Below are 14,085 nucleotides of genomic sequence, written 5' to 3' on the forward strand. Positions count from 1 at the left end.
GCAAGTGGTATGGTCACAGTACCATAAAGTATTGTACTTTGAAAAATATGTAATTTATTTGTATTTGTTTTATCATTTCTCTAACTCAGGCCCCTATCTGCTTAAAAGTAGTTTCACTCATTGTTTCTTATGTCTCCTATTGAGATGTAGCGGTGGATGGTGACTATTTGTGTTCAAAAGTGACAAACTGAAGGTGTTGTGTTTTTTTATTTAGTCATTAGATAAGTAATTGTGCATATCCATTTATGTCAAGTTTTTTCTATACACATACTAGTTCAATTGTTGTTCGGACCACCCATTAACTAGCCCGCTATTAATGAAATAGATCATGCATATGTGTTTGGCAATGACATGTAGAAAACATTCACCTTAGAATTTCCTTTCCAACTACACTCCCAAACCACACACTGTGTGTGTGTGTGTGTGTGTGTGTGTGTGTGTGTGTGTGTGTGTGTGTGTGTGTGTGTGTGTGTGTGTGTGTGTGTGTGTGTGTGTGTGTGTGTGTGTGTGTGTGTGTGTGTGTGTGTGTGTGTGTGATGTTCCATATATAAATCACAGGCCAAAGCCAGATTTTCAGGGCTGTTATAAAGTGCCCGCTGTTGGACTGACAGCCTACACTTTTCTCTCTCTATAAAAACAAATGATATAATCGCCTTTTTTGTGCTCCACTTTTTATCGCAACCAGCGTTGAGTCAGGTGTGTGTGTGTGTGTGGGGGGGGGGAGAGACGTGTGTATTTGCATTTTCACGTGTGTAATTGTGTTTGCATGTATGCAGCTAAATTTTTCTGAGTGTGCTTTGTTGTGGAGGGGGCCCGTGGACGCGTGGCTCAAAGATGAAAGACATTTCTCATCTTGCTGGTTTAGCGAAGTCCCCGAGTCAGCAAGTAGCTGCGAACCAACACACTAGAGGGGTCTCAACCACCACCACCACCACTAGCTTAAGCCCCCCCACCCCCATGCTCACACCCAGGACTCATAAACCTCTCTGGAAAAACTCAAACTTGAAACAATGAATAAGAATTTCAATTTGGGATGCACTTAAACTGGTATTGGATGTTTTATCCAGCCTTTATCTTTCTCTCTCTCTCCTTTTCTTGTAGATACTTAGATATTTCAGGTGTAGTGGACTGGTCTGCGGTGTTCAGTCAGTCCACTACTCCTACTTTATTGTAGCTCTCTTGAAATAAAGGAGTAGACTAAAATAAAGACTATAGTAAATACCTAACTGTAAAAACAATGTTGTTAACAATATTGTTATAGATGCCAGGCTGAAAAGGGATAGCAGTATTATGTGAAACGAATGCAAAACATTTCAAAGATAGGAAATAACCTAACTTGAACATACTGTAAATGTAATACCCCAAGCCCATCTTATTTAGACGTAGTGTTTAAGTGTTTAATTTTCTTCTAAAGTGATGCTACCTATTTATGTTTTATGTTTTGGTATTACAAAAACCCCCTTGTTAATAAATACACATCCACAGTTTATGGTTTAGTGTAAAAAAGTGTGTGTGCGTGTGCGTGCGTGTGCGTGTGCGTGTGTGTGTGCGTGTGTGCGTGTGTGTGTGTGTGTGTGTGTGTGTGTGTGTGTGTGTGTGTGTGTGTGTGTGTGTGTGTGTGTGTGTGTGTGTGTGTGTGTGTGTGTGTGTGTGTCATGGTACCTTGTGTTCCTCCGTCCCCCAGCGGTCACTAGTTGTAGGAGGGAGAGAGGCAGCGAGAGGTGGTTGAGCTCATTGGTCTGTTTGTTTTATTTCAGCAGGCATTTCCCTTTTTCACAGTGGGAGAATGTCGTTTTTTTAATCCCTCCCCCCAACAGCAGAGTTTTTATGGAGTCATGGCGACCAGATACATTTTAGCGCTGCGATTGGCCGATGAGGGATCGCAGAAGGGGGCGAAGAGTGCCAGCTCTTGGCTGGTGGTCAGTTCCCACGCATGCACACACACACACACACACACACACACACACACACACACACACACACACACACACACACACACACACACACACACACACACACGCACACACAAACATGCACAGGAGTGCACATTAACACACAACGTCTACACAAACTCGCTTAGCACCATGAATGAGGAAAGCAGATGTTTCTACGTAGGAGAAAGCTTCTTTTGTCAATCAAAGAGGTTATATAAAGCTGAGATACTGCGTGTGGGTGTACACTAGTTAATGTCTGTCTAGGCCAATCCTTCTCGTAAAAGTTGATCTAAAGCGGTGGACACCCCTGCACTCTGTGTTTAATATCAGACTATCAGTGTAACCGATAAGCTGCCCTCACTGACCCAGGGTTTTCCGCGGCAGGCTGGGATCATGTAAACCGGGAAATGGTTTGACTGCTCTCCACAAACGAGGGAAATGCTGACTTTGTTGGTAGTAGATGGGATCTCTGGCGAGAGCACTGGCGACTCTCGCAGAACGCCCCCCCAAGTCCCATTTTTCCACCAGGAACCAAAGCCATGGGGGCAACAATATACAGCTTTATCATCCACTATCGCTGCGTCCGGTTCAGCCACGATATAAATATCAAGGCTGCCGTTTGCGCTCTAGTTAAAAGAAATCCCCCTCTTGCAACAACACTACAGTATAGCCTGAGCTTCATGGTGCAAAGCAGAGACAGGTTTAGTATAGAGTAGATGAATGCAATCATCACAATCTTGTGTTAATTTTAAGGATGCTAATTTAGAATTGTTTTGTTTTTTTTCCTGACTGATACCCAAACCCTCGTGAACTGATCATTAAAATGTACTATTTAGAATGTCAAGAATTCATATTGTGTTAATGGCAAAATTCCGACTTGTTGACCACGTTAGGGATGGCCATGAGTACTCTATTTTGACGTCAGTATTTTACATTTATACTAGAGGGTGCACACAATTAGGTTGGGGAAAAATGATTTCATTACTTTAAATAATATATAATCCAGTCACACATCGTTAATTTATTTTTAACAGTTCAATAATAAATATATAATTTTCATTCCGTTACTCTGTTTCGTTTGTAAACAGCTTAGCTTACCGTGGCCGGCACTTCTGGGTTTGGGAACGAACCTCACCTGGTCTGGGTCTACAAATGAAAGGCACGTGTGGTTGCGCGTGTGTCGTCCCCATGAGTTGTATTTAAGGAATAGATCGTATAGCCTATTTTTCTTTTACCATGCAAGAAACACTTGTTAAATTTTTAATTACCTAAAACATTGTCTTTTTATTAATTTCTATTAACTGATTAACCGATAGCATTAATGGGTCAAAATTCTTATTGTGCGTTAACGGTTAAATGGTCAATTATTAACATCCCTAGGTAATATCCTAAAGAAAATCTAATTTAAAAGTTAACTTGTCAGACCATAACTTAGCGTCTGGAAGCACTGCCAAGAAGGCGAGTGCTTGAACCCACTTTTCACTGCTGTGTCAGTAAACCAGGGCCTGGGGACAAAACTAAACATACAGTGAGAAAACTACAAATCTGCTGCTAGCACTTCTAGCCCCTGCTTCCTTGCAGTGGTTAGTCATTCCACAACATCAGTGTGTTGATAAAGAGAATACATTTTTCTGGCAATAAGAAAGTTTAGATGCCTTGATAGTGATAATAGGGAAATGATAAGTCATGTTTTTAATCATACCAAACATAAATTAAGCTATTTAGCTTTTCCTTTGCTGTCCAACTCTGGCGCTTGTTTCTTGTCTTCTATGTATATCAGAAAATGCACAAAAGTGCAAAATGTTCTTTACAAGTTTCTACATTGTTTTGAATTAAAACAATAACTTTGTTCTGTCTTCTTCCACACAGCTAAACCTTTCACTTCCAAGGTGAAGCAGATGCGTTTGCACAAGGAGGACTTTGAGATACTCAAGGTGATTGGACGAGGAGCCTTCGGAGAGGTAAGTTGCTTCCTGTTGTTTTTTTTGGTTTGTTTCAACCATCACCACATAAATCATGTTACAGTTTTCCAGGAAAAAAATACACAATTGTGGAATAGAATCCCCTTCAATTTGGAAGGAAACATGATATTGAATCTTATCAACTTTACAAGATGATCGCAGTCAGCTCATATATTTGGGATCAGCTGATTTTGTAATGATTGTGACGGCTCCAGTTTCAGGGAGTTTTCTTTCAGCTGCTTTTATCTTAGACTATACACTCACCGGCCACTTTATTAGGTACACCTGTTCAATTGCTTGTTAACACAAATAGCTAATCAGCCAATCACATGGCAGCAACTCATTGCATTTAGGCATGTAGACATGGTGAGGATGACTTGCTGAAGTTCAAACCGAGCATCAGTATGGGGAAGAAAGGGCATTTAAGTGACTTTGAACGTGGCGTGGTTGTTGGTGCCAGACGGGCTGGTCTGAGTATTTCAGAAACTGCTGACCTACTGGGATTTTCACGCACAACCATCTCTATGGTTTAGAGAGAATGGTCCGAAAAAGAGAAAATATCCAGTGAGTGGCAGTTGTGTGGATGAAAATGCCTTGTTGATGTCAGAGGTCAGAGGAGAATGGGCAGACTGGTTCAAGGTGATAGAAAGACAACAGTAACTCAAACAACCACTCGTTACAACCAAGGTATGCAGAATACTATCTCTGAACGCATATCACGTCGAACCTTGAAGCAGATGGGCTACAGCAGCAGACGACCACACCGGGTGCCACTCCTGTCAGCTAAGAACAGGAAACTGAGGCTACAATTTGCACAAGCTCAACAATAATGGACAATAGAATTGTTAGATTGGAAAAAGGTTGCCTGGTCTGAGGAGTCTCGATTTCTGCTGCGACATTCAGATGGTAGGGTCAGAATTTGGCGTAAACAACATGAAAGTATGGATCCATCCTGCCTTGTATCAACGGTTCAGGCTGGTGGTGGTGGTGTAATGGTGTGGGGGATAATTTCTTGGCACACTTTGGGCCCCTTAGTACCAATTGAGCATCATTTAAACGCCACAGCATACTTGAGTATTGTTGCTGACCATGTCCATTCCTTTATGACCACAGTGTACCTATCTTCTGATGGCTACTTCCAGCAGGATAATGCACCATGTCACAACGCTCAAATCATCTCAAACTGGTTACTTGAACATGACAATGGGTTCACTGTACTCCAATGGCCTCCAGTCACCAGATCTCAATCCAATAGAGCACCTTTGGGATGTGGTGGAACAGGAGATTCGCACCGTGGATGTGCAGCCCACAAATCTGCAGCAACTGCGTGATGCTATCATGTCAATATGGACCAAAATCTCTGAGGAATGTTTCCAACACCTTGTTGAATCTATGCCACAAAGAATTAAGACAGTTCTGAAGGCAAAAGGGGGTCCAACCCGGTACTAGCAAGGTGAACCTAATAAAGTGGCCAGTGAGTGTAGATTGACATGATGCACCTTTAGGTTGATTTCCTGGTTTCAGACCTTGTAACATGATAACTTGACATTTCATGCCAGCAAAATGCTCCAGTAGTTTTCTACTTACAGTTACATCTCATAAAATTAGAATATCATGAAAAAGTTAAATATTTTTTGTCACTCATTTCAGAAAGTGAAACTCATATATTATATAGATTCATTACACATAGAGTGAAATATTTCAAGCCTTTATTTCTTGAAATTTTGATGATTGTTGCTATAGAAAATCCAAAATTCAGTCTTTCAGAAAATTTGAATATTACATAAGATCAATAAAAAAAGGATATTTTAAATAGAAATGTCAGGCTTCTGAAAAGTATGTTCATTTCTATGCACTCAATATTTGGTTGGGCCTCCTTTTGCATGAATTACTGCATCAATGCGGCGTGGCATGGAGGCGATCAGCCTGGAGCACTGCTCAGGTGTAATGGAAGCCCAGGTTGCTTTGATAGCAGCCTTCATGTCATCTGCATTGTTGGGTTAGGGTTAGACAATACCCCATAGATTCTCTATGGGGTTCAGATCAGGCGAGTTTGCTGGCCAATCAAGCACAGTAACACCATGGTCATTGAACCAGCTTTTGGTACCTTTGGCAGTGTGGGCAAGTGCCGAGTCTGAAAATGAAATCAGCGTCTCAATAAAGCTTGTCAGCAGAAGGAAGCATGAAGTGCTCTAAAATTTCCTGGTAGATGGCTGTGTTGACTATACACTTCAGAAAACACAGTGGACCAACACCAGCAGATGACACGGCAGCCCAAATCATCACTAACTGTGGAAACTTCACACTGGACTTCAAGCAATGTGGATTCTATGCTTCTCCACTTTTCCTCCACACTCTGGGACCTTGATTTCCAAATGACATGGAAAATTTACTTCACTAATTTACTTTACATATACTTTACTAATTTACATCTTTAAAGAGGACTTTGGACCACTGAGCAACAGTCCAGTTCTTTTTCTCCACAGCCCAGGTAAGACCCTTCTGACGTTGTCTCTGGTTCAGGAGAAGCTTGACACGACATTTGCAGCCCATGCCTCGGATTCGTGCTGATGCGCCGACTTCAGCCTCAGTCCACTCCTTGTGAAGCTCCCCCAAATTCTTGAATGGATTTTGCTTGACAATCCTCTCAAGGCTGCAGTTATCCCTTTTGCTGGTGCACCTTTTCTTACCACACTTTTTCCTTCCACTCAACTTTCTATGAATATGCTTGGATACAGCACTCTGTGAACAACCAGCTTCTTTAGCAATGACCTTTTGTGGCTTACCCTCCTTGTGGAGAGGGTCAATGACTGTCTTCTGGACATCTGTCAAGTCAGCAGTCTTCCCCATGATTGGGTAGCCTACTGACCCCGACTGAGAGACCATTTCAAGGCTCAGGAAACCTTTGCAGGCGTTTTGAGTTAATTAACTGATGAGGGTGTAACACCATGACTTTCCAATATTGTACTTTTTCACAATATTCAAATTTTCTGAGACAATGAATTTTGGGTTTTCATTATCTCTAGCCACCATCATCAAAATTTCAAGAAATAAAGGCTTGAAATATTTCACCCTACATGTAATGAATCTATATAATATATGGGTTTCACTTTCTGAAATGAGTGACAAAATATTGAACCTTTTCATGATATCCTAATTTTATGAGATGTACCTGTATGTCCTCACTCAATGCAGTAACCTAAATATTGAAATTACAATATATATGTTAATACACAAAATATTTTTGTAATGCGCATCAGATGGTATACTGAAAGGTTAATCGCAAAATATGTCATTATGAAGAAAATATCACTTTATCAATTTGTAATTGTATCATGATCCTTTGTATCGAAATAAAATCTAGTTAGTAGTAGCTTCTTTATTTGCTCCACTCTAGTTAATGTTCTGTATTTGAGATCCTACCCTAATCCTACCTTCAGTCCGTCAGCATTTAGTTCACTTTAGTCTGGCAGACTCTTACATCCTTGGAGGCATGTACATCGGTATGCCTGTGAGCCTCATGGGCCACGTCTACCCAGAATCCCCTGTGGTGTGTACCTGCATGGATATGTTTACATGCGTGAGGGTATGAGTATACCTTTCAGCCTCCAGTCTCGCAGGTGAGCAAGATTACACTTGCAGCTAGAGGAAACTTTCCGAATTTCTCTTTCAGAGTAAACCCAGGAAAAGTAAATTGATTGAAGTGACAGTGTAACCATGCTGCGTGTGTGTGTGTTCTGTTTTCTCTCGCCTCTGTCGGAGGGAGGTTGAAACACGCTCATCGCTGATTTTCAGGTTGTGATGTCAGGGCTGGGGAATGTTGGAGGGACAAGGTAGCAGTGGTGTTTTTTAGCCAATACACTTTGTATATGCTGAGTGTCCTGTGAGAAAAGCACACCTCTATTTGTCTTTCACTGTGCTCCCCAAGTTTGTATTCTGTCGCTTTTCCAGAAATTAATCAATTTTTCATGTAGAGCGGGGGGATATGTCGATATAATATCAATATTGAGAATTGAGACTAGATATCGTGTGGGACTTTGGTTATTGTAATAACTGATCTTTTTCTGAACTCCATAGACTCGTAGATTAGCCATACTGTAGTTGTTCTGAGCAATGCGTGTACCTGCTCGGTCATAATACTAATCATTGTTTTATCTTATGAGAGCACCAATAGTCATCCCCAAAATATTGTCAATTTATTGATATCGATGTTTTCGTAAAATATATATTGGATTTTCAATACCCATCCGTACACCCCGTTATTGAAATTAAGACATAATTTCACGTGTTTCATGTGTGTGCTCATTGTTGGCATAGACTAGGTTTTTAATCGACTGCGACGACATGTGAAATCCACACTAAACTCAAATGAGTGGAAATGGGCGCTAGCTGCCTGCCAAAAGGTAGTAGATTTTTACTGTGGCTGTTAAATATGCCTACTCTAGCAGCTGTTTTGGCAGGTAACCATCCGTCATTTGGAGTGTCCCTTTGCCTTTTGGCTTGTAAAAGGCCTTGAGGAGGCATCGAACAAATTAAACAATATTTCCACTTTTTGTCACGTTCACATGTTTGTTTGTCTTGTTGTTTTCCTCAAGGAGTCTGCAGGATATGATTTCAGTGAGATATATATTGTTTTTACTGGGGTTGTGTTTCATGTAGGATTGATGAACCACACTGCAGGGCCTCCTTGTTCCTACTGTAGGTGTCAAATGCCTCCTTTCTGATGAGGATAGGCCTTTCTTGTGCCTTCCAATGGCTTTTGACATAGGAAACGGAGTGGGGGGAAAAAAGAGAAGTATAGAAAACTAGACACACGCACATAAATATACTGTATAACATAATGAATAAATAATATACTTATATTCCTGAATGTATCCCCAGAGATTAATAAGGTTATTTTTTATTATTATTTTACATCCAATCATTATCTTATTTGTTTTACAATCTATACACTAATGTACCAATGAAAATTCCTTGTATGTCAAAATGTATATGGCGAATTTATGTTAAGATTCTGAGAGACAGTTGGAGAGAACAGAAAATTGGGAGAGAGAGAAAGTGAACCAGAGAGAGACACTCGCATACAGAAACAAAGAGTGTGTGTGTGTGTGTGAGAGAGAGAGAGACGCATGCACATACACACTGAGATGGGGAAGAGCGACAAATGCAGAAATGAGAATGCACTCACTCAATACTCACAGCGTTACTTCAGTCTGACTGGAGACAAAGCAAGGACCGTTGGTAGGTTCCCGTCTCTGTCGAAGTCATGGCTCATGTTTGTGTGATGTGTGTGATGTAACTCACTCAGAGTACTGCCTTGCGGTAAAAGGACACCCTTTAGACAAGCTTGTGTCACTGTTGTGGCTTCCATGTTAGATTAGATTCATTAATTATAAAATTAGCAGAATTATTATCCGAGGGAGCTCTTTTTTAATTAATTCAGCGCTCAAGCAAGGCGCTGTGATTTCACCGCTGTATTTCTAGAGCCACAGATGTAGCTCTAGGGTCATGAGGCATAGCTAACCTTGAATCGCAGTTGTACTGTTTCTTAGTCCGTAGAAGATGCTTGGGTTGCACGTACCAAGACTGGTCTGATACTGCGCTGATCGTAAAAATCCTTCAGCACCAGAACACTTCCAGTGTCAGTTTCATGTTATATCTGATTTGGTTTGAACAAAACTGAATGAAACAAGTCCTTCAATAACACCGATCACACTGATATTGCAGCAGACAGTTGTACTATTCTTATTGGCAGTCAGCTTGTGAGTACTAAGTAGTCGCTCTTGGGTACTTGACAATACTGTGTTGTCATCTGACTGTATGGACTATACATGCACTGTGATGGAAACTTGTTGTGCTCAAGTTGAAGTGTCTTTGCAAGTCGATGAAAACATTGAGAACCTTACAACAATGTGTAAAAAACAGACGGACGAAAAGACTATAGACAAGTGGGAAGACGGATGAAAACAAATGCAGAAACATTGAGGTGGACTATAGCAGACAGAGAAAGTGATGCTGGAACGAGAGAGAGAGAGGGAGAGAGGGAGACAGAGAGAGAGAGAGGGACAGAGAGAGAGAGAGGGACAGAGAGGGACAGAGAGAGAGGGACAGAGAGAGAGAGAGAGAGCTTGAGATCTGAATGTTTTGAGTTTGTCCTCCCATTGTCAGCAGCCGGGAGACAAATGGCGCAGCGGCGTGACGCTGTGGATGTGTGCTGATGAATGAGCTTCCCTTCTCGGGCACAAAGCCGTGAGCACAGGCGCGGTGCCTGAAGAAGCTTTCACATCAGGCTCCGCTATGTTAGCCACTTTTCCACGGCGACCAACCACGTTTGTTAACCAGAAAGGATTTCATATGAATGGCACGATTTTACGGTCGGGCCAGATAGCTCAAGCTGAAGATACAGTATTCAAGACTTGAAGCTTATATATACATGTTTTAAGACTCTCAAGCTGCACTGCTTCATTCGTGATCAATGTTTGATAGTTTGCCCGTTAACTTTGGGATTTTCTTGATAACATTTTACTTCTTGTTCTGCCAACATAAATATTTCTGTGTCTTAGAAGCGTGCTAGCAACACTATACCCAAACTGCGTGTGCTGATGTCACGTTGGCCACTTTGCCAATCTGGTTTCAAATCAAGCGATCAAAACCACCTGATGCCTATGATATTAATATATTAATTATGTCATTGACGCCTAAAGCTATTAGGGCTCGATGACACGGCCCAAATATTATTTTTATCTTACTTCATGGTATAATGTTGTGATGGTATTTAGCTTTTCTTCAGAAACAAGTTACACTCTCATCAGATGTCTTCCTCCAAGTTTCTTTCTCCAAATGTTCAGTTATCATTATTCTTCTTTTTTCCTTTTCAGTCCTTCATGATTCTTGGATGAGGTAATAAGTGTTTCTTATTCTGATGTTGACGCAGGTTCGATAAGCAGTTTTTCATTAATTTGGTTGAAAAGGTCCAGCATTTGAGCTACATAACATTATAGAGGAGACGCCGCGCTCTATTAGCTCCCCTTAATATTTAATTGAAAGATTCTTCAGTCTTTGTGAAAATCTACCAATCATCCTTTTTTCTTCATAGTTCCAATGTACAGTAATAGTGTAGATCAGACCAGACCTACTGTATTAGTACAGTAGGTCTGATGTTGGTGCTGGTTGGTGGATGGATAGAAGCTAAAGAAGTGGGAAAAAAAGTGAAAAGGAACCCTGACACGTTTTCTATTAGAACATAATTTAGAATTCTGTATGGTTTATAATTCATTTCTGCATCTTACAGTGCATCTTAGTGACTTTGGTACAAAAACTCCTTCTGGCTGGGGACTTGGGTAAAGCACCGCATTGGCAGGATTATCTAAATAAAATAAATGATATCTAGATATGTAGCTGGAGGCCAAAAAATTTGTAAACCGGTTGGTTGTTGTTGCTGTCGATATGCCAGGGTGTTGACTCTCCGTTGGCTGGGAAGGTTTATTACAGTAGCTGGTGAAATAGTAAAACCATTGTCAACCTTTTCCCCCGTCATGCTTGGGTCCCAGATGGTAAAATCTAATTAAATATACATTTTTAAACCTCTCAGCTACCATCTTCCTCTCCAGAAACGGCAAGCTGTGAAAAAATAAGGGAGTAGTTGCTTGCTGGGGGGTGCGCTGGAGCAGCGAAATAGGTGAACCCCTCTGAAAGTCGCCTTTTCGGATCTGCAGTACAAATCTGACCAGAAGAGGAAGAACAGATGATGGAAGAGAAGAGTGGTGAAGAGAGACACAAACACCAGCTTGCTGCCAAGAACAGTGTGCTCCCCCTCTTGTCCTCCTCTCCTCCGCTGAGGGCTCACTAGGGGAAATCCAAACAGTACAGGAATGTTATCATTGTATTGCATTAGCAGCATTCCCGGCTCATTTAATAGACTGCAGACTCCTCCGCAGCATGGGCGCCTGCGTCGTGTGTGTGTGTGTGTGTGTGTGTGTGTGTGTGGGGCTTTATACTTGCGTATGCACATGTGTGGGTTTTAACATGTCTTTTTTGTGTGTGTGTTTTGCTGTGTGAGACAGATTGAGAGAGGTGGTTTGGAGCTCCTTACACACTACAGACTAAAGCGGATATTGTAACTTTTTTCCAGCTAACTTTCTGTCTCTGTCCTCTCTACCTCGATTTTTCTCCCTTCTCTTCTCCTTTTGCAAGTGGAGAGGTCCAGCACACGGAGTTTAGAAAGGAAATTGACTTCCCTATACTACAGGTTGAATCCCAGCGGGTGAATCTTGTGTTGCACATTGTCTGTTGATCCCTCTTTACGAGCAAAGCGTAGCTTTCTGTTTTAGTCCACTCACTAAGCTGTTTCTGGACTTCTTTCTGAGCCACTGACCGTTTGGCCAAACTCTCTGAGTTCATAGGTGTGGGAGAAAAAGGACATTCTTGGATGCATCGCGATTCTCTCAAATGACTTTGAATCAATGTACATAACTCCATAATGAAACTTTTAGAAATCTGATTTCAATATTTTGATTGTCTTTCTAAAAGGTTATTATGGCCTTTTGTGGCCAATATTTACAGAGGAAAACATTTTAGGTCGAGTTTTGGTTAAATAGGACAAATGTGACAAAACCAGTGGGATGGTGAAGGGTAAAGGGATTACAGCATGACAAGAATGTTGAAATTAAGCTTAGGTTTAGCTAATGCTACGAGCGAGGATGGACAAATCTCAACCGGCAAGATCCCGTCTTTAGAGCACAGCGGAGCATGTGGACCAGCATGTTCAGTGCTGTTTCATTTTCAGAAAGTATAGAAATCAAAAATCCACATGCGTTGAGAATCATTTCGTAATGGTGTTATGGCACCCTGAAACTAAATCTAATCTAACCTTGGGCTACAGAGAGATTCCCACCCCTCCCTTCTACCCAGCTGACTCACTTTCCAAGTCAGCCACGCTCCTCCTCCTTTCCAGCATCTTGTAACCAGCTTTCAGCTTATAACAGCTTGCTTGTGGGCACATCGGTGGAAACACGGTGGGGGAGTGATAAAGGAGAAGGTTTTCAAGATGGAAGGTTCAAGTAGAGGCATGTTAAAATGTCCTGAATAATTATATATATTTGTATTTTAATTGTCTCTCATTGGGAAAGGGATTCTGTGACTACTGTCTGCTTGTCCAAAGGCACTGTGGCAGGGCTCTCACCCCAGTTAACTCCACGTTATGCAGAGAATCGGCACCACTCTTCTCTTCCATTACGTGTCGATGATTAGAAAGAGACGACTATCAGGATGCATGAGATTCCCGTTGTGTTGTGTAAATGAGTGTGGGTGTAAGAGGATCCAGGTGGTGTGTGTCTTGTCGGCTGCTGAGGTCAACACCTCTGTGTCCAGGGTTACTTCCTGTCCCTGACTTCCCCTTCCTAACCTCCTCCTCCCCCCTCTTATTTTATCTCCATGTGTTTTATCTCCCTCCGTTTCTTCTTAGTTCACGTTTTCTCTCTCCTCCTCCTCCGTCTCTGCCACCCACAGTTCCATTAAACTATTTCTTTTTACTTTCTTGTCTTCCTTTACTGCCCTCGCTGCACTCTTCAACCTCCTACACTTTGTCCCCACCTCTGTCGGTTTTCTGCCTCGTCTTCATCTAGCTCTACTTTGTTTTGGAAAATTTTCTTCATGTCCACCGACTCTGTTGCCAAGAGATTTCCCACAATCCCTTGAGATCCTTCATCTCCGAACCTCCTTTAGATGCTTGGTCATGCCAAGCTTACTTAGTTGCTCAACACTTTCCTCACAGTAAAAAGTCTGCAATGAACCTGTAGAGTGTGTGATTCTCGAGAGGTTTAATAGAGTGACGTCGGACAGTTCATCATTACTATTGGAAGTAAATTGAATCCGATATCTATGCGTGCTAGTTTGCTCGACACTGGGCAACAAAGTATCATGTAACAACCAACCTTTTTAAACAACTGAGATAATCTCTCCTTTCTCCTCCTCCTCAAGTGGAATCCCCACTTTACTACCTCTGGATTACATCTGATAAAAGAACAGGAGAATCATTGGGAATTCTACCTAAGATCAATATCATAATATATGATGTGTGTATACTGCAAGTAATTACAGTGATCCAACCTAAGCTAACCTCAATTTTAGGTTATGCAAATCGTCATTAACGTATATACAACTTACAAAATTGTCTGTCATGATGAGTGATT

The 14,085-nt window shown here is 41.5% G+C and overlaps 1 protein-coding gene across 2 annotated transcripts in view; it reads left to right on the plus strand.

The window, feature by feature from the left end:
* cdc42bpab (CDC42 binding protein kinase alpha (DMPK-like) b) overlaps window positions 1-14,085 on the plus strand; it is a 113,380-nt gene that overhangs the window by 37,253 nt on the left and 62,042 nt on the right. For both annotated transcript variants that reach the window (XM_079996627.1, XM_079996628.1), the window contains exon 2: window positions 3,804-3,895. In XM_079996627.1, coding sequence (XP_079852753.1) covers window positions 3,804-3,895 — 92 coding nt within the window. The remainder of the gene's footprint in view (window positions 1-3,803; window positions 3,896-14,085) is intronic.

The sequence above is a fragment of the Zeus faber genome, assembly GCF_960531495.2.
Source record: "Zeus faber genome assembly, chromosome: 2".
NCBI classification, from domain to species: Eukaryota; Metazoa; Chordata; class Actinopteri; order Zeiformes; family Zeidae; genus Zeus; species Zeus faber.